This window comes from Corvus moneduloides, chromosome 20, assembly GCF_009650955.1.
Source record: "Corvus moneduloides isolate bCorMon1 chromosome 20, bCorMon1.pri, whole genome shotgun sequence".
Taxonomy (NCBI): domain Eukaryota; kingdom Metazoa; phylum Chordata; class Aves; order Passeriformes; family Corvidae; genus Corvus; species Corvus moneduloides.
The window spans coordinates 1,097,599-1,124,720 of NC_045495.1; the positions used below are offsets into that span (position 1 = coordinate 1,097,599).

The following is a 27,122-nucleotide window of genomic DNA, read 5'->3' on the forward strand; positions in this document are numbered from 1 at the left end:
TCTGGATTTTGGGCCCCAGTCCCGGCTTGCCAGTGCTGCCTTTGAGCCCTGTGCCCCAACAACCCCTTACTGGACTTTATACTTGCCAGCTATAACAAATCTCGTAACGTGAGCTACTGACCTTGATGGTGAGTGTGAGCAGTTATGTTTTGTTGTTTTCTCTCTTGCTTGGTTGGGGCTGCTGTGAGAGAGGGTGTCTCTGAGGCAAACTTTCCGGCCTCTCTTACACTCGGACGTGCACACCTCCTCTCAAACACTCTTCTGAGCGCTCTCAGCGGGAAGGTTTGTCCACACCTATTAATCCTCTCTCAGTGTCCAGCTTCTTGTTAGTAGCAGCTGGTTGCATGTTTTTTGCTTGTTCGGACGAAATGGTTCAAGAAACGACTCATATCAACTCTTGAGAAATGTCTCTATTTTTTTGTACACTTTCTTTCTTTTGATGTTTTATATTAATTTCCCTTACTTAAAAAACAAAACACCTGTCGTCCCGTAAAACATTTCACATCTCCCCTTGCCTGTTCTTAGAGTGTATGTATCTGTGGGACTGAACTAAATGCATGCACTGTAGTAGTCGTACTGGTAGCAGTAGATGTAGTTGTAGAACATGCATTGTCGAGTTGATATTACAGGCACCATCAACGTGAACGAGCGTGGCAGATAAAAGCAGAGCCTTAGTCTGATTGAAAGCATAGGGATAACACAGCAGAGAGCTGCTGACGGCTTGGATCCATAGAGCCCTATTCGTTAAATCCCATTATCTGGAAGTTTAAATTGAAGCTGGCTATAGGCAACCTACACCCTCCGTACAAGAACATGTGCTGTTATGCTGATAGTAAAACTGACATTATTTTTTTTTCAAATTAACCCCCCCTCAGGAATTGAAATGCTGATTATACCTGCATTCTCTTCTTTTTATTTTGTATCCCAAAGAACTTAAGATATTTTTCAAATCATTTTACAATCATGGTTTCTCCATCAGCCTGTTACTCGTCCATATTAGCCCATAGACTCATTTGTTGGCAGTCGTAGACCAGATGTGCCACACGCAAATCACTCCATTTGGGAATCCAAATAATTCTGTGTGTGCGAGGCGGCTCCCCGCAGCCTGTCCTGAGCCACCAAGCGATTGTTTGTAGGTCATAAACCTTAAATCTTATTATGCAACAGAAACTCTGAGCTAGTGATGGGTCGTACTCATTGCCATGTCACCCAGCTTAAGGGAACATTTTTAAATGAAGATTTAACATTTCATAAATATCAGCATGAGGAGTTCGAGGCAAGTTCATCCTCTCTGCCATGAGCCAGCAGTGGCTTTGCTTCTCCTGCCTGGGTTTCTGTGCTAAACTTGGAAAACGCAGATACGGCGCTGCAGTCAGTAAATCCAACAGATGGTAATTGAGATCCCGAATTAGGCTTTGGTTTATTTGTTTAGGTTGCTGCTTGTCAGAAAACATCCTGATGGGAGCAGAAAAGCTCCTGCGTGGTGTGGTCACCCCTCCCCTCCTCCCCACGCCCTGGCCACCCCCAAAACCAGCTGTGCTGGGTGGGAGCATCTCCCTGCTCCTCTGGGCAGAGCCACACACTCATTAATGCACTTAAGGCATCAAGGGCTTTCAAAGGAAATAAAATATCCAGAATGGGCTTTCCAGTGTAATTAAGAATTTTTATCTGCTCCTTACCTCTAATAGGACATTGAGTAAATCAAGCTAACAAGCGCTGGGGCTGACACGGTGCGAGGCCAGCTGAGCTGCCCCTGGTGCTGCCGGGGAGCTGAACATTCGTGTGTCAAGGCAGGGATAAGGTCCCCTTCGGATCTCGATCTTCCAGGGAAACGGGGGCCCCGCTGTTCTATGTGCCTGTGAAGTGAGGAGTGTGTCTGAAAGCCAGCAGAGCGACAAATTGCATGGGGTTGAGGAAGCCGTGTCTGACACTTAAGGAAGGTGCTCCAAAATCTAATCTACTCATAGGTTAGCAAATTATGGCTATAAAAAGGGGGACAGTGATTGGTTTGTGTGTGCGGGGGAGAGGAGCTGCCATGGGCTCGTGGAGATGTCAGGAGGAGCGTTTCAAAGATCCGGCCATGAACCAATTTGGGATTTCTGCAGCCTGCTGGGAGGACTCCCTTGCGGCACGGTGGCTCTGGTGGAATTGCTCTCCCTTTTTTATTCTCCTCTATAAAAGTACATAAAATTTAATCCAGGCTATGTAATCTCAAAAGCCAGAACCTAACAAGTGGACCACTTGGGAGCAGCAAGGGCTGGAATTTCTCACTCCACTGGAACTGCCAGTAATTATGTGACAGAGCCTGGCGGGTGATGCATTGGGAAATTAATGGCTGCATTGGATTTTATCCTTTGCTTATCTCCCTGGCAGAGGCAGCATGTGCTGGGGAGCACGGCAGGTGGCCAGGCAGGGACCTCACACCATGGGGGCTTTTGGGAGGGGTGGAAACAAGGAAAATCATCCTGGTTTAAACAGGAATTTCATCAGCCAGGCCCAGCACAGAGCAGCCCTGGGTGGTGAATGCACTCTGGAGGAGCCACTCTGCAGTCCCATGGGTGGTTTTGGCCTTGTTACTGACAATATTGGGAGCCTTACAGTTACTTGTCTGTCTACTACCCCAAATTATAAAAATAATAATAATGCAAGGGGGGTCTTCTCTGTTTAGTTCAGAAGTGCTGTGCTGCTCCAGGGTGGGAATCCCACAGGTCCTTTTCAGAGCACAGGCTCCAGGCAGGAGAAACTCTGTGTCTTGTTTTACTGTAGGATGCTACTTTTGGATCTTCCTTTATCCATGAGGGACTGAGCTTCTTCCTGCAGTGCCAGGGAGAAAATTCAGTAGATATGAAACAATTTGGTGCTGCTGCTGCTCGACCTTGGCCACAGCAGCCGGTGTTTGACAGAGCGCTGGGCTGAAGTCTATTGAGGTTAAAATACATCAGCTTTAATCAATAATTTTGTAATAGAAAATCTTGTGCACTTGATAAATCATCTCCAGTGCAATTAGTGACCACCTCTGAGCTGCAGTTGAAGTTAATCTGTAGCAAATTTAGCGGGTAACTTTTAATAGTCTTTTCCATTGGGAGAATTATTTTCCACGGGAAAATGCTCCTCAGAATGCTCATCCAGAGCTGTTTTATTTAGGAATAAATTCTTCTCTGTGAGGGTGGTGAGGCACAGGTTGCCCAGAGAAGCTGTGGCTGCCCCATCCCTGGAAGTGTCCAGGGGCTTGGAGCAGCCTGGGATAGTGGAAGGTGTCCCTGCACATGGCAGGGGGTTGAAACAACTTTGGTACCCTCCAAAGCCCCACTACAGCCAATTATTCATGTTTTATTCCCTTTCTCCCAGCAGAAGCTGGAGGACAGAGCTGTTGGCTGTTGTAATTAGACTTTGCTCCCCACAAGATGCAGATGAGTTGTTGCAGAGTTTGAAGTGGGGTCTCAGCACGTGCTCTCCAGTGCATGAGATCTTCGAGCACAGGATGGTGTCCGATGCATTTTAGTCCCTAAACAGGTAAATACTGCCGGAGCTGAGGGTAACTTGCCTCTCCAGCAGCAGTTGCAGGCTGGTACTCATTAGTGGAACAACTGCTAACTGTGAGGCGGCGCACATTGGACTGACACACTGCTTGTCAGTATTTTCATGCTGATTCTCTCCCCAAATGCTTTAAAAGTAAATACATAATTACAGTGGTGTTTTTTCTCCCTCTTTCCTTTCTGAAACAGAAAACTGCCAGAGGAGCAGAGTAGTTTTTCCTTGCAGCAGATGTTGGTGTGCATCTGGCTCTGTGTGAGCTCGAGAAGTGCAGTGGGTTAGAAGTTGCCAGAGAATGCAAAATGAGTCTGCAGGTATATAAACCTGAGCTTTTTAAAAATAATAAACTCACACAGCTAGGGCCTTTGTGAGCATTTCCTGATGCTTAAAAGAGCCCAAAACCCCGTGCCCTGACAAGGGGTTGAGGTGTCAGCTGCCAAAAGTGTGGCTGGTGCCACCAGCTCTCCCCCAGGCACCATGTGCTGGGCAGCAGCTTGCCTGGTGCAGACCCTCCTCCAGGAAGGGATGGTTGCACAGGACTGGAGGTTTGCAGTCTGGATGCCTCTTCTGTTACTGGGGTAACCCCCCGTGTTCCTGAGCATCCCCCCCAGCCCATTGGCAACAGGAAGGTGCCCCCCAAGCAAGACCCTCCTGCTACTATGACTTAAATTATGCAGCAAAACAAAGACCCGTTTTTGGTTTAATTTTCCTCCTGTATTGTCTGTTATTGTACAAAAGGCTTCAATTTCAAATTACAGGAGTGATAGCCAGTTAATGTGGTACAGTGGGAGGCCGGAGTTGCTGTTGCTATGGCAATGGAGTTCGGCTCATTTGTTTTGTAGATGAGTAATTACTACGCAATTAGAGTAGGCTAAAAATAAAGGGGCCTTTTGTTCCCTCTTACTCATTAATATTAATAGAAGACCTGTCCGGGCTGTGGTAAACAATTAATGCAGATGTGGTTGCCCATGGTAAAATTAACAGCAGCTTTCGTGCTCCTCGGCGCGAGGTGAAGGCGCCGGCATCACCTGGCTCAGCTCTTCTTTCATTTTAAATGGAAAAATTCTTACAGAGGGGTCTGTGATATCCCAGCATCTGAGTTTTAGCTCTTATTTGCCAGTTGGATGGGTGGTAATAAGTGTTAAAGCTTCATGTGCAGGCACAGACAGCAGGAGCAGCGCTGGGGTCGGCGCCTGCGACACAGCAAGCGCCCGCAGCCCGCCGAGGGCTCCGAGAGGAACCCGGCAGCAGCAGGTCCTGATGCAGACAGCTCTTCATTCATCCCCCTTGGATAAATGCCAGGGCTGGAGCAAGAAACTTGCCCAAAAACGTGAGCACAGGCAAGGACAAGCGTGATGCTGCTGAAATGACTCCAGCATGGCATGTTACAGACATGGATCGACAAAAAAGAGTGTAACGAACAGTCCCAAGCATTTGATGTGAAGTAAAAAGATGAGAGTAGATTTAGCCTGGATATTAGGATTAAATTCTTCCCTGTGAGGGTGGGGAGGCCCTGGCACAGGTTGCCCAGAGCAGCTGTGGCTGTCCCCCCCCGGAAGTGTCCAAGGCCAGGTTGGACGGGGCTTGGAGCAACCTGGGATAGTGGAAGGTGTCCCTGCCCATGACAAGGAATGGGACTGGATGGGCTTTAAGGTCCCATCCAAACCATTCTGTGATTCTATGAAGTATGTAAACAGTAATCACATCATATTTTGAATTAACGGTAAAACCAGTTAAATTGGCAGAAACCAGTTAGGAAGACAACAGGACAGCGTTTATCTGCCCCTTCGGTTTATTTGTGAGTTCCAGCACAGCTGGTGAACATCCCATGCCCGCAGGGAGGGACAGCAGAGCAGGGCAGAGCTGGGATGGGGGTGCTGAGGAGTGGTCACCTGCTCCTGCATCATCCCTGGGGTGCTCGGCACCTCTGGCAAACGCCATCAGGAAGGCAGAACCTCTCCTATGGGCAAATACCCCAGCCCAGAGCCCTGGATCCTCTGCTGGGGGGGCTGTGGATGCACAGAACTGCATCCCTCCCAAACTGTTTAACTAATGGAGGGAATCGTAGCAGAGCCTTTGTAAGGTCGACATTTGTTTGTTGTTAAGGATCTAATTAGAAACATGAGAGGAAGCTGAATGGCTGCTTGCTCGGCTAATTAGCGACATGCACGAAGACCACTTTGAACTTCAAGGACACAAAGCTATTAGCGCTTACATCAAAAATGGATTAAACTTCTGTGCTTTTATAATGATTAAAGATGAGCCGCTCGAGAGGAAATCCTTTTGTAAGGCTGTGACAAGAGCTGGCTCCCTGACTGCAGCTCCTACAGGCGAAGCTTTGTGTGGCCTCTGTGTCGCACTCGGCCCGGCGCAAGTGACACCACTAACACACGGTATGGAAAATGGGATTAGGCAATAAATATTGATCGTTGGCAAAAAACTACAGCTGAGCTGCAAAGTGCAGTTATTTGTCCTGCTGCATAACTGCAGGAATTAGAACAGCCGGGCTTGAATGTGCTGAATTTTGTGTCTTTTCTTCTGCAAATTGGTGCACATCAGCAGCTTCCAGATGTGGGGGATGCCTTGGATGTGTTAAGTGCAGTACTTAGCAGAAGCAGGGGCTCACATGCAGCAGTGGGTTTGTAAAACACCTGCACCAGGTGAATTTTTATCTTGCTCAGGCTTGTGGAAGCTGCCCAGCTCTTGCTCCTGGCTCATCTCAGGTGGTTCAGCAGTTGGTTTGTGTCGAGCCGTGGCTGGAGGAGCAGTGGTGGGAGGACATTGAGGCTGCAGCAGGAGCAGTTGCCACAAGATCCCAGGTGCCATTATCACCCCATTGTGCCCATCTGGAGGAGGGTGGGCAGCACTCAGCCCTCCCTCCTGGTTCCCACTCACTTCCAGCAGTAATTGCCGGGAGCCAGCTCACCACCCACTGCTTGCTGTCATTACCCTGCGATATTTTGATGTGTGAAGCCGTTTCCGAAGGGGCTGCAGAGGCAGAACAACCTTTGAAAGTGTGACTGCAGCTAGAAAATAACGTTCAAATAGTACCTTGTTAGGGCAGATCTCGGTGTGTCTCAGCCTCATCACCACTTATTTTGCTGATGAGCCCGACAGTTGTTTTATTTTCCTTTTTCCCTGCAGGGCCAGTGTAGCTGCAGGAGAGGGATAACCTGGGGCAACCTGGCTGCTCCCCATTATGGAGCGTGTCGGGGTGACAGGGGAGGAACAGCGCTCGCGTTTGATTTTCCAGAGTGAGGACTGAGCCAGCTGTCATCTGTAGCTCTTCACACTTGCAGAGGAGCCGTGTCTGCCACAGGGTTCTTAGAGACTTTGCTTTTCAAGTCTGCTTGGGAAGAGCAGGAACAGAGGGACGCAGGTCCCCGTGAGAGATGTACAACATGGCACCTCTCATCGTGACGTTACTTGTTTTTCTGGTTTGTCTCCCACTTTCTCTTTCGGCGAGTTGGGAGCTGTTTGTACCTTGTTATTCTCCAGAATATCTGTGTGTTTCCAGGTCATTATTTCTGAGACGTTTGTGAGCTGGAGCATTGATCCGAGTTCGAGGTGTGCCACATGCTGCCTCCGACAGAAGCCACACTCTGTAAAAGCTCAGACACAAGGAAGCGATGCTTCCAGTGGCTCAACCTGACCACAAATGAAGGGGTTTGGAGCTCTCTGAGGTGATTGGTATAGAAAAAAAGAGCCTGAATATGAGCTTTTTTTTCTCAGTGCTGTGCCAGTGCACTCCTGCAGCCTGAACAGGCCCCTGAGAACCAGGAGCACCGATGTCTTATTTCAGACTGGAATTAATTTGTACATCCAGTCCCGGGTAAATGACATTCTGGTTGTTAGCAGCTCTGAAAAGCAAGGTACAAACTCCCATTAACTTCAGCCCTGACTGCACAAAGAATTAGCTTTGGCCAAGCGATCTGTAACATGGGTGCAGTGCTGCTAATTATATTTATAAGGCTCTGAGCACTAATGATGTAAGATTTGCATGCAGTGCTGAAGTTGTGCTGGTTATTTAAAGTATCAGCGTCGCGCTGTGAGTGCTGCTCTGTTAGTCATGCATGTGACAGCGTGGCCATTAGTGCCACGCTCTGGGACACTCGGGGTCCCCAAGGAAGGTGGGATTGTCCCCACACCACTCACTGTGGTTTTGCTCTGCGTCCTCTCTGGCAGCTGTGCTTGGGTGGTTGCAGAGGCAGCACAGCAGGCTGGAATGCTTGGGAGCAGGTGATATTCCTTCTGTGACAGTCTTCTCTTAAAATCCAGCAGTAAATGGACCCAAGTGACTCAAATGCATAGATTCATAGAATCCTAGAACAAGTCGAGTTGCAAGGGACTTTTAAAGACCATCTAGTCCAGCACTATGTCGTGGGCAGGGACACCTTCCACTACACCAGGTTGCTCCAACCTGGCTTTGGAGTTAAATGCCACCAGGCTGTGGGGCAGTCCCCTGTCCCAGCTGGGCTGCTCAGTGCCCTGCCCAGTGCCCCCCATGCCCTGCCTGCTCCCATCCCTGTCGGCAGCATTTGATGTTATTATATCATTTACTGCTTCGAGCTGGAAGATGATGTTTGCAGCATGTTCTATGAATTTTTCATAAAGATAGAAAAACAGACTAATCTTGTGAGCTTTGAGTCTTGGTGGTGGGTAATGGCTTTGATTTAAAGCATTTTGTCTTAATGATAGTTATATTGAAAATTTCCTGCTGCTTTCAAGCACGTTTAGTTATTATCATAAACATTGATGGTAGAAATGCCTGCCAAATTGTGCGTGGCTGTTTATGGCAGATGAGAGAGTCATCCAGAAATTAGAGCGCTGGATCAACAAGTTGCAAAGAAACCTGTTTGTACAGGAATCCACCCTGGGGGCAGTGGGACAAGGCAGGAACAAGGAGGGTCTTGAACGGGAAAAGGGCTGGAGATGACCAGCTCTGGCTGTAGGATGTGCTTGACAGGAGATGAGAAATTAATTTCTGATGAGAATCATAGAATCATTTATGTTAGAAAAGACTTCTAAAATCAGTGAATCTTACTTTAACCCCACATGCCAAGCTCCCCTGCCCCTGCAGAGCTGCTCACCCCCATGCATGGCTGCCTGGGGACAAGGAATATCCTGCCTCTGCTTAAAGAGGAAATCCAGTGAATTGTGGTGATTTCTTGCCCTCATGAGGATTTCCTCATCTGTGCACTATGGCAGGGAAGGCAGACACACACTCTGTACCATTCTTCATCTGGATATTTTTTAAATTTTGAAATACTCATATTTGTTATGAGTCCCCTGCAGTGGTGTTTAAGTCTTTGGGTTTTGGTGCTATAGGAGAGGGAATGGTGTCACCAAGGCTCCATGTGGGCTGTGTGCAGGGGACAATGATTCCCATGCAGTGTCTGTCTTAGTCCTCTGTCCAGATTGCCCCTGGTTTGTTTTCTTTGAAATACAGTATATTTTAGTGGTGCCTAAGTGGTTTTTTTTGTCATCAGGTCTCATTTACTAGTCCCTAAGGGCCTGACTGTCATCCCAGTACCGTGTGAGTTCCCCTTGTAGGACAGTAATGTCAAAATCCTCATGTTTCTTCTCCTTTTCCCTCCCTCTTCCCCTTCCTCATCCATGGCTGAGTTGAGTTTATTTGGGTGGGATTCCAGCTCCCAGCTTGTCGTGCTTTGCCCAGCCGCGCTCTCCGGCCCGGCGGCGTTCGGGTCCTCGTTAGTGTAACGCTGCTCGTAAGGCAAATGTCAGCAGGAATCCTGACTTAGAAATTTCTCAAGAGTTCATCGAGGGAGAGTTTATCTTTCAGCAGTGACCTTTCTTGTTGAACACAGATTAGCGTGTGAGCAGGGTCTGTGTGAGCAAGGCAGTTTGCAGGAGGAGGCTCTGGATGTGCATCCCTGGTTTCAGCCTGAAGCCTCCTGCTCCTGCCTCAGCCTGGGCTGCCAGGCTGGTTTGGGTTCCAGCTCTTGGCTCCTTGACATAAATCACTTGGCTGAATGTGGAGAGGCATCTCACACGCATGTTAAATGGGGATAAAGGCGTTCTGCTGAAGGATGGGTTGGTAATAAAGCAGCCTCGCTGCCTAAAGAGGTCCAGCTCTTGCTGTGCCAGCCCTGCACAGCAGCTCCCAACTCCACCAGTGCCAATATTGGCATTAAAAAAAGCCTGTTCTGGGGCTGCTTTATGAACCCACATTTTTTATCACATTCTGTGTCGCATCTTGCTTTCCTTTGCTGATTTTCAGTGCTCCCCAAGCCACTGTGACACTGGGCAGAGTAGGCCTGAGGCTCCCCAAAGCCCATCCCTCTGGCCTGCAGGCAAACGTTCACCTGCTGATCAAAATTCATAGGCTCAGAGTCTTTTCTGTGAGAAAAACCACAGCAAATTGAAAGTGAAGCAAGCAAGACATTAACCTGCCCTGTTCCATCACTGCCAGAGCTCCTGGCTGCTGGCCCTTGATCTCCATTGGCAAAGGAAGGAGCTTCTGCAGCCCAGAGGATGGAGGATCACCAGGGCTGAAGATAAAAGGTGGTTGGCTGTGACTTGCAGGCACATCTAATCTTTTCCACATCTCTCCTGACCTTGATCTATCACAGGGCTTCCTGGGGACACTTGGGATTGTAAATTTTGCATAGAGGAAGCCTTTGAGCTGGAGGCACCTAGGTACAGTCTCAGAGCTGTGAAGTCTCCCGGTGCAGGATGGCTTCCTGTACAACGTGAAATGGGACCTGAAATGGGTCCTTTGCTGCCAGGGCTTCCTGAGTGCTGGCAATTCTTGGAAGGGGAGAAGATGGCCCTGCCAGCTCCCAGGCAATGCTGAGTCAGTCTGATGGATCCAGAGTCAGGGGATTCGTGGTCAGCTCAGCCAGTGCCTCTGCTGGGACCAGGCAGCAGGTCAGGCTTTGCTCCTGGTCTTGGCATCAGGACACAATCAGTGGTTCCCCCCCCTCCATGGACAGCACAATCCCCTGACAGTTTTTCAGCAACGAGCTTCCAAACATCTGCCCCAATTCCTGTTTTTGCCATGGGATGTTGGTGGCCAGGGAAGAGTCTCCAATTCCTTCCAGCCTGCAAGGAATTGATGTCAGTGCTCTGCAATTCCCGCAGTTCACAGCAGCCATGGACCACTTCTGCCAGCTCCAACATCAGGAATTCTGTCATAACAACACAGGTTCCAAAAAGTGTTAACTTTTTTCCTGATGCAGTATCTGTAGTCTGGAGGATTGCAGGCATTTTTCCTTCTTCCTTTTAGTCTCAGGGTATTCCAGGTTTGTGTAAAACAAACTTGTTTCCAGGTAGTTCTTGCCAGAGCACATCAGGATTTGCATGTTGGGGAAGTTGTTCAGGGTCCCTTTGCTGTTGTGATGGTAAAGGTAAAGCTCACCTGAGCTCCTGGAAGAAGACAAATACTTAGCAGCTAACCATGGCTGAGCAAATCATTCAAATACGACTTTCTGAGGCTGCTGAGCCTCCTGCTAATTGTGGGAGCTTTCTGTCTCATTTATTGGGTCTGGAGCGAAGTGTTGGCTCTGGAAAAGCTTCCATTTTTTTCTGTGGAGGTTTTCAGGCACCACATGGAGAAATGCCAGGGCGTCCCAGCCTCCACACAGCACTTCCCAGGCAGTGGAGCAGCCTTTGGTATGCCCATTTTCCCTCCTGTGAGCAGTGTGGGGTGTTGAACCCATGGTCAGTAGATGAAAAATTATCCTTTTCGTTACCTACCTGAATTGCCAGCTCTTCTGCAGGTGTGAAAGCCTTACTTCCAGTCTTAAGAGATGCACATGAGAGTGGCTGGGGTGGGATGTGGGGGGACGGAGAGTCTCTCTGGCTCCTCAGTTTGTTGTTCTGGAGGTTTCTGGCGCTGCTGTGGGGTTTGCAGGAGTGTTTCACTGACAGGATGCCCCTGGCCGTGCCGTGTCCTGCTGTCGCTTGGAGCAGCCAACTGGGTTTTCTGTGTGACTTGGCAGGAAAATTCACATCCATTTTATTGAACCAAAGGGAAGAAAAGGGGGGAAAAGTGCTGGCTTCTAGTAATAAAGGGCTTTGGAACATCTCAGCTGGATATTTTTCTTCACGAGTGAGAAGGCCAAATGTTATCTTGACATTTAATCTTTAATAATAAAAAAAGGCTCTTTGTTTGCCAGCGAAGTCCAAAATCTGTTTACTCTCTCATGCCTTATTTCTTTTAACTTGCTAGCTTAGATGTCCTACTTACCCTCCCCTGCTGCCGGTTCAGAGCTGTGGTGAATCATTTATTGTCTAAAACTGACTTCCCTGTCACCACAGAGCCACCAGCTGCCGGGTGCCCTTTGCTTGACCAGTTCATTCATTCATTCGAGAGCTGGGGACCCCTTGGGTGAGCGATGCAGGGGAAGGGGCCAGGGCAGGAGATGTCCAGACTGCGCCCACCACAGCGCTTCGGTGAGAGCACGGGGCTGGCTCCAGGCTGGTCTCCAGGCCCAGGAGAACCCTGGGGTCAGTCCATGCAGCTCTGACCCGTGGGCAGGGGTCACTCCAGGCCACCAGACTTCACAACCCATTCTAGTGTTTAATGAAGATCGTGGGAAGTTGCAGCCAGAGGAAAAGGCTGAAGTAGTCTTGGGGCAGCCTGGAAGGCTGGAGATGGAGGTGGTGGGGTCGGGTGCCCAGGTGGGGTCTGGGTCAGGCTGCGGTGTTGGGCCCACGTCCAGCCCCGTTGGCCGCTGCGTCCCGGCGCTGCCCGCGGTGGGGACACGGTGAGGCACCGGTGGGTGTGGGCAGACCAGGCTCCCTGTGCTCCCCAGGGACCTTGCAGGTACCACCCAGGTGTAGCTCCAGCTTCCCGCAGCCATCTCCATCCAGCTCCTCCCAGTCCGCTGACTTTTCTTTCCCATTGAAACTTCTTCCTCATAAATTCTACATCCAAGAGCAGCCGTGAGAAATGCCAGAAGCCTGACCATCTAACATGCTTTGATATCTAAATTTCTTCTTCAGTATCATTCTTATTTACATTGTTTTTCTTTCTCAAAAAAAAAAAATAAGAGAGGAAAAAAATTAAATTTTCTTTTACTTCCACATTAGGAGGTGAGTTGTAATCCACCCTCTGGAATTCTTTTTTGCTTTTGATCTTTATTTAATTTGTTTAATTTTGGTTGATGTCCCAAGCATGGTTTTGGAGACGAAGGTAGGTCTTCGCTCTCCAAATCAAAAGGAAAAAAAACTAAATAAAACAACACTCTCCTTGGTCATATTTAAAAGAGAAAAATCCAAACTGTTCCATTCCATATCATTTAAAGAAAAAAAAAATCAACTATTGAACTATTTCTACAGCTTACTGATCTAAAAGGGCAGGTTTTTTCCAAAAGTATCGAATGGATCCAAAAAACGATTTTCCTAGATGTGATTCAAGTTATTTGCTGTCAACATTTTAATATCAATATTACCACAATGTGTAGTCTCAAACTAGTTCCTTTGTAGTTTGCATGGGATGTGAATGCTGTCTCGGCGTGCCCAGACCTAGAGAACTTGTTACTACTGCATGAGCATCAAGTCAGATGTTGAAAAATACCTATTATATTTTGTGATAATTTGGTGAAAATGAGCACCTCCAGTCTCTGGTTGCAGTAGTGTGTTGAATGATTGTTCTTTTTTTTTTTTATATATATCCATATATATATTTTTGGAGCTCTAAGCTTCGTAGTAGTCCGGGCTGACTCTTCTCCAGTACTTGCTCTCCTCTCGCATGGCCTTGGTTAAGTGTTAGAATTGGGCCTAGGCTGTTTATTCTGGTGTTTGGCTTTGTAATACCGGTGCATGCCCGGCGTCTGGCCTCATACCCAGCTTTATTCTCTGCACACCAGTCTTGAATAGCTACAGTGCTCAACCGAATTTTGGCGCACCCGCTTCCCCGGCAGGCTCCAACCCAGCGCGGCCCGGAGGCTTCCCCGGGGCCAACAGCCCCGGGCCCGTCGCGGATCTCTACGGCACGGCCAGCCAGGACTCCGGCGTGGGTAACTACATAAGCGCCGCCAGCCCGCAGCCGGGCTCCGGCTTCGGACACGGCATCGCCGTAAGTACCCCGTGCTCGGCCGGGGCTCCTTGCTGGGGGTGGGAGGGGGCTCTGGGGGGCTCGGGGGTGGTGGCCTGACGGCGAGCGCGGCCTCTCGCTGCCGGAACCTGCGAGCGACGCCCGACCCACCGCTCCCGCTGCCAGCTGGAATCACGGAGTCAGTCATCACTGATTACCAGAACAGTCCAGCTGGAATCATTAAGGTTGGAAAAGACCTCCAAAATCACCGAGTCCAACCTTTGACCAATCACCACCTTGTCAACCAGACCATATCACAAATTGCCACATTTCTGGGCATGGTGACTCCACCACTGCCCTGGGCAGCCCATTCCAAAGATTCATCACTCTTCCAGTGAAGAAATTTTTCCTAATAGCCAACCTGAACCTCTCTTGGTGCAGACATTCCCTTGGAACCATCTGCAGCCAGACATGACATGTCTCAAAGGGGAATATTTAATAAATAAGGGATTTAAATCCCTGCTTATCCCTATGGGCTTTATATCGGCCCAGCTCCCCCTCCTGGCTGATGCGCCCTTTGGCAGACGGAGCAGCAGTCCGTGCTCCCACTAAACGAGCAAAATGAACTCATTAATTTGGCTGATGGGACCCCAGCAGGGGGACAGGACATGTCCTGCTCCCCTTCACCTGTTTGCTGACCTTTGGGGTCACTTCCAGCATCCCTGCCCGTCCCTCAGAGCCGCAGGTTCCGAGCGAGTGTCCCGCTCGGCTGTCGGGTCACCGGGAGGTGCCTCCTAACGCCGCGTTGGGTCTGCGATCGCACTAATGAGGGGCAGAGATTGGCTTAACAAGGCTGCACGTGGCTGTGTCACTGTGTGTGAGCATGAATGGGGCTGGCCTCCGCCCCGCTGTCACCCCAGCACAGACTGCAGCGGGGGCTCCTGCCCTTTTTGGAGTACGGGCAGGAGTTGGTTTTTATCTCCTGTACGATGAGGAAGTGCAGAGGCTCCCCCGAAGGTCCCTCAAACCAAGAAAACTTCACTCCCTGATGGAATTGGATGGGGGGAGCTGGAGTGTAGTGCAGACAAAGTTCCTGAAACTGTTACTTTCATTGCAAAAAAGACAAACCAACCCTCTGCCTCCCTTCGTGCCTGTGTGCTCAATTCCCATCCTGTGCCTGCCCCTCCCGTGGTCACACCATGGATTTGACAATCCCTGTGGATCAATTCTAGCACAAACATGGAATATTACTGCTCTGCAAGGAGCTACATCAGTTCAAACTGCCACCTCTCACTACTTAAAACACCTCTTATTTTTATTTTTCACCTGAAGACCTGTTTGTGCTTGAAAACTTGGGCACTTCGGCCTCAGCAACATCCTGATTTTTCAAGTGATAGGACACCAGGTCCAAGCCTGGGTATCCAGATTTGTCTGCACTAACACTTCCCAAAGAACCATTTTATAATTGACTTGCAGATTGGCAGCCTCTTAATTCCCCCAATAACTGCAAAGAACCCCATAGCTTTTTTTACATATATATTTATTTAACACTCTCCATTTACTAACCCTGGTTTAAAAACAAAGAAGGGAAAACCCCAAAGCTTATTTTTGCACCTGGGGGAATGAGAAGATGATGGTCTTGGAAAGGTGACCATAGGGTTGAGCACACCTGGTGACCAGAACAGCTCTCGGAAATCCCTATTCATGCTGGCAACACAGTCTTTCAAGTCCTTTGATAATTTCTTGGCAAAATTAATAATCAGCTGTTCCCATGTATAGAGCACTGATGAACTTAACAATTGTACAATTTTAGGGACCTTTGATTGCAACGGCTTTTACAAATGGATACCATTGAAACGTTACACATGGTTGGTTGCCATCTCACTTGGAGGTATTACAGTATATCCCATTTGTACTTTGTGCTGAACTACCATCTCCCCTATATTTACTTTAAGTGAACAATTTTTTATCTTCATTTCGTCTTTCCTTGGCCTTTAATCATTCCTTTCTGTGATTTGTGTTACTCAAATCAACCTCACGGGTTGGAAACTGGAAGACAGATCCAAAGCTAAACCCCCAAAAGTCACTTTGTCATCTTCATGATGCTTCATGCAATAATTTGAAGAGGCAGAAAACCCAGAAAGCTGTGGGGAATCACCCCCAGTGCCAGCAGCCAGAATCCCAGTGGGATCAGAGATCTGCTCCCAGCGCACTGGTTTAAAAATAGCTGAGCCCCACTGCTTTATTACTGAGAAACCATCATTCTTAATTAAGTGCTGTGCCAAATATTACAGCTAAAAGATAACATTGTAACTTGTAACCATAGAGCAATTATCAAGATTAAAAAAAAATTAAACCTGAGCAAATTAAATTAAAGACATTACCTGAGCACCGCAACCCTGGATCACTGCCAGTTTCCTACCCTTTGAACTAAGCTCGAGTTAATTAAATGTTTAATTTTTATTTTTTATTATTATTTGGCCTTTGGCATATTCATCTTTGCAAACAAATATTCTTAACACTCGGAATGGAATAGATTAGAAAATGCAATGAAAAACAGAAGTTAGCCCAATTAAATGGCATGGGTTTACCTCCAGAGCTCCGAGCCCGGACAGGCAGATGGAATGGATGTGACAGATTTTATTTCCCTGCCTCTTGCCCAGCACTACATGATCAGTGTCACATCATTTGCGTTCAAAAATCAGTCTATGAAATTAGAATTAAAGTTAATCAAGGGGCTGGGAACTGGAAAACATTTGGAGACTTTAAACTACATAAAAATAGATTTACACCTCAACACTAGTGGATAAAGGGGGTTTCTGTTTACCCTCCATCTCTACACACACCCCCAAGATTACCTGAAATTGTTCTGTCAATTGATTTGCTCCTCCAAGGAGTGGTTTTTATGGGAAAGAAAAAAGTGCCATAAGCACTCTTGCTTAATCCCAGCTATTACTTGCACGTAGCGGTGTCTGTTCACCGATCAATTTGTCAGAATCCTTCACGTTTCCTGGGCCGTCAGCCTTTGGAATAGTGAGGTGGTACCCGAGGCCAGCTGGAGCCTGAGCAGAACATCATAACTCAGGCTAATAACGCGCGGTGACGGCAGCCCCGCCAGATTGATGGGCTGTAATCACTCCTCACTTACCACAGCCCATCACTGCAGCCATCAGTTACTGGCCAGCGCTGAGACTCAAACCATTAACGACTTAAAAACAAAGTGCTTTTAATGTTGCTCATTACTAATTAAAATAGATTTTGAGAGGAGGAAATGAGCCTTATTATTAATTCCTCAAGGAACACTGAGTTTGAAATTCCTGTGGCAGCGGCTGGTCCCAGCTGTCCCGGCATCCCCAGGGCAGGATTTGGTTGAGGTGCAGGTTCTGGGGGCAGGGATCAGTTCCCACATCCCTGCAGGATGCTGGTGGGGCCTCACCCTGAGCACGGCTGTTTGGGGATGGGTTTTGGAAGTCATCCCAAAATGACCAGGGAGCATCCTTGCCCGGCCGGCCCCGCGAGCGGCTGCCTGCAGAACCAAGCCCTAAATACTTATATCCCCTGTATACATTATGTATCTCAGCTTCAGGCAGCAGCAGGGATGGAGCATTGGAGGCTGAAGCTCTGGTATAAAATAAATCCTGGCCTCCGCAGTGTGCCCAGGTAAAACTTGTCACCTTCCAGGTACTTCAGAGAAAACTCATTTTACCAAAGCTGTGTAAATTCCTGGCGTAACAGATGCCTGAGGAACAGTTTTTGTCCTGGCTGTGTATCCAGTCACATTTTACTGTTCCTAAACCAGCCCAGCCCTCAGCTAAGCCCCCAGTCTAGGCTTAGCTGGGATGGAGCTGGAAATAAGAGCAGGGAATACATGAGACCCCCTCTCCCATGGGGGCCGTCCTGGGAACACCTCAGCATTCCAGCCAGTCCCTCCTCATCCTCCCTCGGGGTGGATCGGAGCAGGCTGCGGCCGCAAAGTGTTTGCAAACGCTTTGGGGTTTTTTTGTTAAAAATCCTAATTGGCCTCAATTAACTGTCCCTCTCCCGTGTCCGTGTCCACCTTCTCCTCACGCAGAGTCTCTCTGGATGTCCGGGCAAGACGGGGCGAAGTTTCTGAAGGGGCCCACGGTTGGGTGATCTCATCAGACTTTGAGCACTACATCATCATCATCATAATCATCATCATCATCACCGCCAACGCAAACTGGAGGTGGCACTCGAAGGACTTGGGTTGTTTAAAATCTCTCTCATCATCTCATGAATCTGCTGTACTATAAAAACAACAGCTTTTAAAAGTATGTATATAAAACCCATTTCTTGTTCGTTTTATTTTCTCGATGGGTTCCCCCCCTCTTTTTAAAGCTCTCCAAACCCACATTTTTTCGTAGCGTTTTTGACATAGTCTCGTAGCCACGTAGTCAGAATTCTTTGTGTATGTAGCGAGAGCCTAACCATAGTGTAACTGTTATATTAAGGGGTTTCTTTTGCTTTTCTTTCCCACCTCCCCTCCTCCTCCTCCCTTCTGTTTTACGTAGTTGTTGTTGCTTAAAGGATGCTGAGATGGTGACAGGAGCCTCGGCCGCCGGTCCCGGCTCGGTGGCGGGGGGAGCGGAGCCGGCGGCGGGTGCAGCACGGGGGGCTGGCAGGGCAGGGGAGGGGGGAGCAACAGGTTCTCTGGCCCTTCTTTTCCTTTGTGGCGTCTTGGTTACTCTAATTCTCTCTATTTTCGGCAATAAGGCGAGGGCGACAAACTTTTTGCGCGTCCTTTTTCTATATAAGTGCTTTTTTTTGTTGAAAGAGGTGATATAAGGTTTTTTGAAATTGTGAATTCTGAAAAAAAAAAAAAAGAAAAAATAATAAAATGCTGTAAATACAATTCCATTAACTACATAGAAACTATTAAGAAAGAGAAATACAAACCTATTTTTGTGATGGAGTCAGCCTAAGGCAGTTTCTCTATGAAAATGGATGAAAAAAGACAAGGAAGTTGTAGCCTTTCAGAGCGACTGCCGGAGCTGGCCAGGGGGGTTGTGATGCTGTGGGACCCTCCCAGCTCGCCCAGTTCGTACCAGCAGCTTCGCTCTCAGATGTGCACAGCTTACAAAGGAACAGTCTAGTGGTATTTTTATTTTAATTTAAAACCTGCTTTTCCCAAAACTGATCAAGAAGCTACGATTTTTCCTACTCAACGCATTTACGGTTCAAAGCACACCTTTATTTTGGGTTTTTTTTGTTTGGTTTTGTTTTTTTTTTTTTTTTTTTGGTCATTGTTTTAAACTAGATCAACTTGCTGTCCAGTCATTTCAGCTGCTCTGGGCACCCCGTGTGGGCAGAGCAGTGTCCAGCTTGCATGATTTCCTTTATTATCCATCACTTTCTGTATTAACAAATTAGAAAGCAACTTTGGTTGGTTTTGTTTTCTTTTTTTTTTTTTTTTTTTTTTTTTTGGGAATACCTCAGTGCTACAAGTTTCACCCTAGAAGCAATGGAAGATTTTAATTTATTGTAGTTGTAAACAGAATTTAAAAGAAATAAAGTATAAAACATCATTGCACTGTGACTGGTAGGGGAAAAACTGACAGTTTCCTATTTGCACATGTTTAATATTTGGCTGTTATATATATGGTCCTCTGTTGGGGGAGGAAACTTATGAAGGATATTTTTTAATTTAATTTTTTTAATATTGGTAAATAGGCCTGCAACAGCAAACTAGAAGTACAACATGGTAGGTGGCATTAAGAACATACTGTAGTGTGGATATATTTCTTCTTTTTTTAACGTAATATTGACAAGTTTTATTAATATTTTTTTAAATTGTTACGTTTATAAATTTGGTACTTTAGGTACAGCCAGTATAAGACACTGAATGCGACATTTGTTAAAAAGAGCTGCTGCACTCCTATTTTTGTAAATTTTACTAACAAGTAGACTAATGTAGACATTCAATAGACAAGGTAGAGCAAGGCATCTTTAACAAAACAAGGCACCATACTGCTAACCGAAAGGAGAAAACCTTGTTTTTCTTGTTTTTAAAAAAAATCATGCTTTTTATGTAATGTTTTAGGTTTTTTTCTTATTTCAGAACAACCAGGTTTAAGCAAAATGCTGGACGCTTTTTAAATATTGAGACTTGATCAAGTAATAAAAGAAATAAAACCGAATTCTTTAAAAAATAAAAAGGTAAAAAAAAAAAAAAAAAAAAAGACAAACCAAATTCCCTGCGATTCAATGTGCCGTCAGGGAATTTTTTATTGCTATTTTGTCAATGTTGATGATGTACTGTACTACCAGTTGGTTTTCCTCTCCATTCCCTGTCACCTCATAGAATATTCTTTGTTGATCATTGTTGTATGTTAATAGTGTATAAAATGGCTTATCTTGTAAGAGTGCTGTCCTGATGGTAGTGTAGTGAATTTTTCCCCCCCTCTTTCTCTCTTCCTCTTCTAGTACATATTGGTAGGTGTATCGTAATTAAGGTTAAAAATTTAGATGTAGTTATTCAGATTTAGGACCAGTAAGGATAGAACTTTCTCTTATTTAAGAAAAAAAAAAATGCTAATAATTTTGGGAAGGTTTTCCTCTTTTGTTTTTTTCTTCTCTTTTTTTCTTTCTGTGCTTTTTTTTCTCTTGTTTATTATTTTTCTTTTGCTGATCTGATGCGGTTTCAACTAACCAAAGGTCTCACAATGTTAAAAATGCTGGCAAACTCTTAAGGCATTTGTAGATCCCCACCCTTGACTTTGGAAAGGGGATGTGCCATACTACCTTAAATGCTAATGCTAGATATGCAAAACTGGATTTTTTTAATTTATTTTTTAAAAGAGGGAGGCACGGTATATTAAAACGATTTTACTAAGAGAAAAAAAAAAACATATTTTTTTAAGAATGCTCAGAAGAAATTGCTAATCTGTGTGAATATGTTTTAGATGTTTATATACCTTTTGAGAAGTCCCAGTGGCCCATAGCACAAATGTCGTGGAATCCAAGATGTTTTGATGTGGCTACCTAGACTAAGGTTCACGTTAGTCCCCCACTCATCTAGAAATCCATTTTGGAGGATTTTTTTTTTTTCTTTTTCTTCGTTTGTTTGGGGGTTTTTTGTAAATTTTTCAGCACAAAGGTTCAGCTGCACCTTTGTTTTGCTCAAGCCCAGAGAGCGAAGGATCGTGGAATCATGGAATGGTTTGGGTTGGAAGGGACCCTAAGGACCGTCCAGTTCCACCCCTGCCATGGCAGGGACACCTTCCACTGTCCCAGGCTGCTCCAAGCCCTAGTGTCCAGCCTGGCCTTGGGCACTGCCAGGGATGGAGAGCCCACAGCCTGTGCGGGCACCCCGAGGGACGGTGCCCTTTGCTTTCCAGATCTCTCACACGGACCCGCTACCCCCGGGGTGGCCAAAACGAGGGATTTCCACCACGCTGGGTGACCTGGGCATCCAAAGGGCCCGCAGGGCCACTCCTGCCCGGCTGTGCTGTGGGACGGGCCATGTCCCAAACACCAGGGACATTTTGGAGGAGCCACAAGAGCTTGGGACCCTCCCCCTTCGAATAACCCAAGTCCTTTGTGATCGGCTTGATTAAAGCGAAGCCTGATCTGTCCTTTGGGGTTTTTATTTTTTCTTACACTTCATAAATGTTCATTTTGAGTTGAATTTGTAGCTTGGACTTTAAGGTAGCATGGCTCTCTTTGCTGTAAGTTGATTTTTTTCCATTGTACAGCAGTGTCTGCTGGTGAATGTCACACATCTTGCTAGGCTTAGTTAAACCATTGGGTAATTGTGGGTGATAACGACCTGAAAGGTGTTGGGATTTCTTTTCTTCCCTGCTGGGCAGCCTAGGATGCTGCTTTCATCCGTAGTGTGAATGAGGGCTAGCGACTCCAGCCACACGTCCCTTCCTGTTTCGTTTCTGCCATTCACTCAATGCAACATAATCAATAATAAAGCAATATAGTTTACTACATTTTTACTGAAGGCCAGCCATGGTTCTGTATGATATTGCATATGAAACTGTTTACAAAAACAAAAAAAACCAACACTAACTCATAGCTGTCTTTTATGCTATAGCGATGTCTCTTGGGTGGAATCTTCTGAATTCTTTTTTTTAGTGGTTTGGTTTGTTTTTTTAAAGCGACATAGTTCAGAGAGAGAGGGAGAACTGAGGTTAGTGTTAGGGCGAAGAGACAGGATGCATCGAAGACACACCGGCAGATCCCGGTCTGCGCACAGACACTGTAGAGTTTCCTACGTACAGAATCCAGTCGACCCCGCTGCCGCGTGCGAACACTACGTGAGGAGATTCTGTAAGCTAAGCAATACTTTAATACTGTAATAAAATTACCAAAAAAAAAAAAAAAAAACCACAAAATAATAATAATTTTAAAAAAGGAAAAAAAAAAAAAAAAAAAGTAGTTTGAGAAAGCAAATCCTCGTGGTCGGTTGTCGGCCCCCCAGCAGTCCGACTGTGTTGTGTGGAGAGCTCGGTGTCCGAGCGGGGCGGGCCTGGCGGGCAGCGGGGTCGGCCCCAGACCCCGCCTGGGCTCGTCTGTCGCGTGACCGTCGTAGGTAGCAACCCCCCGTCATTCTCTGTCGTACGAGGTCTGAACTCCCATCAGTACTAGGATGCAAGTGAGCATTTCAGGTGGTCATAAATGTACCTAAATAAACTATGGCACAGTGGCAGGCCTAGCCCTTCCTTTTATACTTTAGTATGAACTGATGAGAACTTTGGTAGTGACTTTTTTTTTATATATATACATATATATATGTATCTATATATATCAAGCATCTTTCAGGTCTCTGTGTATGGCTTTCTGAAGCCCTGTTGTAAAATACTATGTGGATGGGGGTCTCTCACATCACAGATGTGGAAAGTATAATTTTATATTTGTATTTTCAAATAAATAAGTTTGTGAAAGGTTTCCATCCTCTACTGTGGTCCAGAAATCAATGTGTTTGTCTGACGAAAAAATACAATAAACTGTTTTGAACAGATCCATGGAGTCCCTTTCATTGGGGGGTCAGGGGGGATTATTTATTCCTGGGGGGTGATTTCAGCTCCATCACCCCAAAACCCATCACCCTCTGTCACTCCTCCTGCTCCCACAGCGTGGGCAGCACATCCGTGCCCTGTCCCTGTCCCCCTGCCCAGTTCCCCATGGCTGATCCCTCATCCTGTGCCCTGCCAGGCACATTTTTGGCATCATCAGCACTAATCCTATTTCCAGGAGGGGCAGTGGGTGGCCATGTGCTCCCAATCCCATTGGATAAATTCCCAGTCCCCCCCATCCTTGCTGTGTATTTTCCTCATGGGAGTGACACGCTCTCTGTGGCTTCACACCCTCTCTCAGCTCAGATATTCCACCAGAGGCTGTTTCCCTTTGGCTCTTGGCCTGGAGCGGAGCCAACTTTCCCCCCACCCCTCCTTTAGCCTGTAAATACTCACAGTGTTCCAGGATGACACAGGTCCCTTTCCTGGAGAGATGGGGCTGTGGGATTGGGCAGGGATGGAGGGGATGCTCCAGCCCCAGCAGCACCAACAAACCTTCCCACTGCATTCCCTCGCCTGCGTCCGGCCGTGCCGGGGCTCCGGGGGTCTCAGCCCGGCCGGTGCCGGTGAAGGTCAGCACACGGCAGGATGCAGGACGGGCTCTCTGGAAAGCAGTCAACACATCAAGCCCTTAATGGGATTGATGATTAGTGGAGCACCGAGGGGAAAATTAGATTAGAAAAACAAATGAAAATAATTTCGGAAGTCATGTTTGTTCGGGGTGGAAGGAGCTTCCACTGCGAGGGCTGCAGGAAACGATTTGACTGCAATCCAGAAGAAAAGGAGCGCGGGTCTGGAGTACATTAGTGTGGTGGGAGGCCGGGAATAGCAGCCACTTAACCCTGTCATTCAGCAAACATTAGTGAATTATGAGTGTATTATACGTGGGTGATGTGTTTTGTGCAGAGCCCGCGGGCCCGCTGTAGCAGCACTGAAATGGGAGTGGGGGTCGGTGTCAAAATGTAAATTTTTATACCAGCTCTGGAATAAAAATAAGATTTTGTGTTCGCCTCCCAGCTACTGAAATCAAATTGCAGCCAAAATCAGAGTTGTAAAATAAGCAAAAATTTTCCTTCCTTGTCAAATTAGTGCCCCGATAAAGAAAACAAGGGAGATAAATGTGATTTACTTCCTCTCCCTCCTGACATAAACATTTATGGCCGAGCTGTAACAGTGAGTTTCAGGAGGCAGCTGGGGCCACTGGGGTTGTGCAGAGTGGCCCAGGTGGGGGGTCTTTGGGCACCAAGCCCCACTGTGGCACCCACGGGGCAGGTGAGCTCCTGCATCCCTGTGCCACATCCCATCCTGTGCCCCCAATCCTGCACCCCTGCCCCAGGAGCCCCCAGTCCTGTCCGCCAGGCTCTGCCGTATCCCACGCCACAGGTAGCTGTCCTGGCTGTCCCGAATCTCGGAGTAAATCCCGGGTTTATTAACCTGCTTGGAGGACTCGAGCACCCTCTGCTCTTCAGCAGAGCCGCGTATCCCCCATCACACATCTCGAGACTGCAGTTCAGCAGGAGAAACCAAGCCAGCATTTATTAATTATGAGCTTAAGGACTCCCTTTCACGGCTATTTACAAGGGCCTCCTCATTATTAATAAAGAATAATAAATTAGAGGGGTTTAAAGCTCATTTGTTCCACTGGGTACCAGTCCCTGTGGTGGCACGAGCCCAGATGCCACCCAGCCTGAGAGCACTGAAACCCTGATGGTGATGAAACCCACCCCCAAAAAACCCACCCCTTTTTACCATTCTGTATTCAATTATGTCAAATACCATCAGAAATGAGCGATTCCAGCAGCTCCGTATGTCGAGGGCGCAGGGCTGCAGTTTTCAGCTGGTCACGAGGTGGTGGCAGCGCCTGGGTAAGGAGAGACACTTGCAATTCATTAGCGCTTCGCAAAGGGCAGCAGTACTTGACTCCGTTTGTGCATTAGGCAAAGGCTGATTCCTGCTATTTACCTCCACGGCAACGGCTGGAATTAGCACGGAGCAGCTCCCACGGGCCGGGCTGGCTGCATCCACTGCTCTGCAGGGCAAACAGAGCTTATCAGAGAATCATGGAATGGTTTGGGTTGGAAATAACTTCAAAAACCATCCAGTTCCACTCCCTGCCATGGGCAGGGACACATTCCTCTATCCCAGGTTGCTCCAAGCCTCATCCGATCTTGCCTTGAGCACTTCCAGCTTCTCCAGGCAGCCTGTGCCAGGGCCTCCCCACCCTCACAGGGAAGAATTTCTTCCCAATATCCAATCTAAATCTGCCTTCCTTCAGCTTGAAGACATTCCCCTTGTCCTATCACTGCATGCCCTTGTGAAATTAAAGTCTCTTTCCAGTATGGGTGGAAGAGCCTGGTCCCCAAAGCCACTGTATCCCTCGGAGGCAGCAAGCCCAGGTCCCCAGCTTGACCTTCCCAACATTAACAACCCTGACAGGGCCAGGGCTGCTGAAACCTGGGCACATTCCCACCCACTGCTGCATTTCTGGCAGCTTGGGAGCCAGCCGAGGTCCCGGTGCCAGTGTCCAGCCCCTAGCCTGCTGCCGCCACCGGGTGCTAATTGCTGTGACACATTGAGCGGCACTCGCCCCGGGAGGGGTGAAAGGAGCCCGCGCACCGCTCCTGCTCGCTAATAATTACTGATTAAAAACTAGTTAAAAAGCCAATGAAGACTGAAACGTGCATTAACCGGGTGACCCCGGCCCGCGCCAGCCGCGGAGAGACGGGAGCGAGTACGGAATCTGCACTTGCAGTGTCTCCATCGCTTGGTGACACCCAGCAGGGATCTGTCACCTCCTGCATCTACAGAGCACCCAGCGCGGGCTCTGATGTGACATAAACATCAGCAAGAATAAAAAGCAGGAATAAGTTCCTGCTTTTGCCTTTTCTAAGCCCGCAACGCATTTGGGCCACCAATAAAACTGCACAGGATTTATACAGGGCTTTGCCTCTTCAAAGCCAGGCAGCAGTTTGTTCCTCTCAGCCCCTTTCATCCAGAGATCCAAAGTGCTTCCTATCCGTCCTTTCACAACCTTTTGATGGGTGGGGAATTCCTCTTCTTTAATCTTGAAAAAGTGAGCCTGGCTGGGCGGCGGGCTCCAAACCCTCCTGACAAGAGGTGGAGCCGAACCCAGGTCCCGTCCCTGCCCCTGTCCTGCTTTGCCCCAATAGTGGCTGAGTTACACAGCAAAGGATGCTGCGCTGAGGTGCTGAAGGGAGGTGGAGGGGCGCAGCACCCAGGGCCGGGCTCAGCATCACCCCCTGGCCCGGAGCCGCCGGGGCATCACGAACCCGCACCCGCCGGCCCGAAGGACGCGCGGCCGGGCTCTCAGCACTGACCCGGTGCAAACGCAGCCTCCCCGCTCTGCGCCGCGCCGGCCCCATCGATCCGGCAGCGCCGGGAGCATCCCAGAGCGGGGATGACAGCGGGGCGGACACGGGAAGGTCACCGGCGCATCCCGGCCCGGCCACAGCCGTAACCCAGCGGAGGGTCCCCACGGGGGGACGCCGAGCCCCGCACATCCCTGCGCGCTGCGGTTCGCATCCGGCACAATAAAACGAGGCGCCGATGCCACCCGGAGCGAGGGGGAGGCGGCGGTGGCCCAGCCCGAGCCGCCGCTGCTCAGCCGAGCCCCGGAGCCGCACGAACAATGCTCTGCCATTAGCAATCAGAATATCGGCGCGGCCGCTCATAGAAAATCAAGAGGCTAAATAATTGAGTCAATAGCGCTGCGAAAGGATTGCTCCTTCAGCCCCATTCTTGTGCTAAGAATCCTCCAGCAGGGCTGAGGATTCAAAAGCTCGGAGAATCAAAAAGGAATTGATTGATTTGATTCAGAGCTTCAGCCCGGGCTGTATTTAACACATCATTTTTTGCTTGCTCTACATAGAATAGAAACTGTTTGAAGGCAGAGGGGCTGGGGGAGAGAGACAGGGGAGCGGGAAGCACAGGAGCAGGAGAATATTCTGGATTTGCTGCCTTTGTAAGAGCGGTTGGACCCACACTGTCCTCCCCAGACGGCTGACAGACCCTGGGGACCCACAAAGAGACACCCCTGGGCTCCGAGTCCCCTGAGCATCCACCGAATCCGGCTGGGCCCGTGGCTAAAGCAGGACCAGAGCGAATGAAGGGAAGCAACTCGTGCTGCGGATCACTGCTCCACGTCCTCTCTGCTCCGCCGGAGCCGCCGCCCGCATCCATCAGGCTCAAGGGCAGCTGCTGCGGTTTAAGGGCGCGGGAGGCGGCGCCGGGGATGCTTCCGCTTGGGAGAAGGCAGAAGGTGCCTTTTGATCCCTCCCGGCCTTGGCACAGGGTCACAAATCCTCCTCTCCAGCTACCAAGTGGCCATGAGCGAAACTGCACGATTGCCACCCGAAAGAGTGGGATTCACAAATTCCCAGTGGGAGCACAAACTCCCCACAGCTCCGCGGGTGCTGCAGAGCTGTGCCGGCCCTCGCTTTCTGCTCCTCTCCAAACCACCATTTCCAGGATCCTGCAGCATCCCAGGGAGCTCCCTGCTCCCAGAAAAACTTCCAGGGTTA

The 27,122-nt window shown here is 48.3% G+C and overlaps 1 protein-coding gene across 14 annotated transcripts in view; it reads left to right on the plus strand.

The window, feature by feature from the left end:
* The window catches only part of MSI2 (musashi RNA binding protein 2), a 213,690-nt gene extending 191,164 nt beyond the window's left edge, over nt 1-22,526 (plus strand). For 9 of the 14 annotated variants that reach the window (XM_032130317.1, XM_032130320.1, XM_032130319.1 and 6 more), the window contains 3 exons: nt 13,371-13,579; nt 15,351-15,428; nt 17,610-22,526. In XM_032130317.1, the coding sequence (XP_031986208.1) occupies nt 13,371-13,579; nt 15,351-15,392 (251 nt within the window). In that variant the 3' untranslated portion in view covers nt 15,393-15,428; nt 17,610-22,526. The remainder of the gene's footprint in view (nt 1-13,370; nt 13,580-15,350; nt 15,429-17,609) is intronic. The other 5 variants (XM_032130323.1, XM_032130326.1, XM_032130328.1 and 2 more) reach the window with 2 other exon arrangements.
* Nucleotides 22,527-27,122: the final 4,596 nt, after the last annotated feature.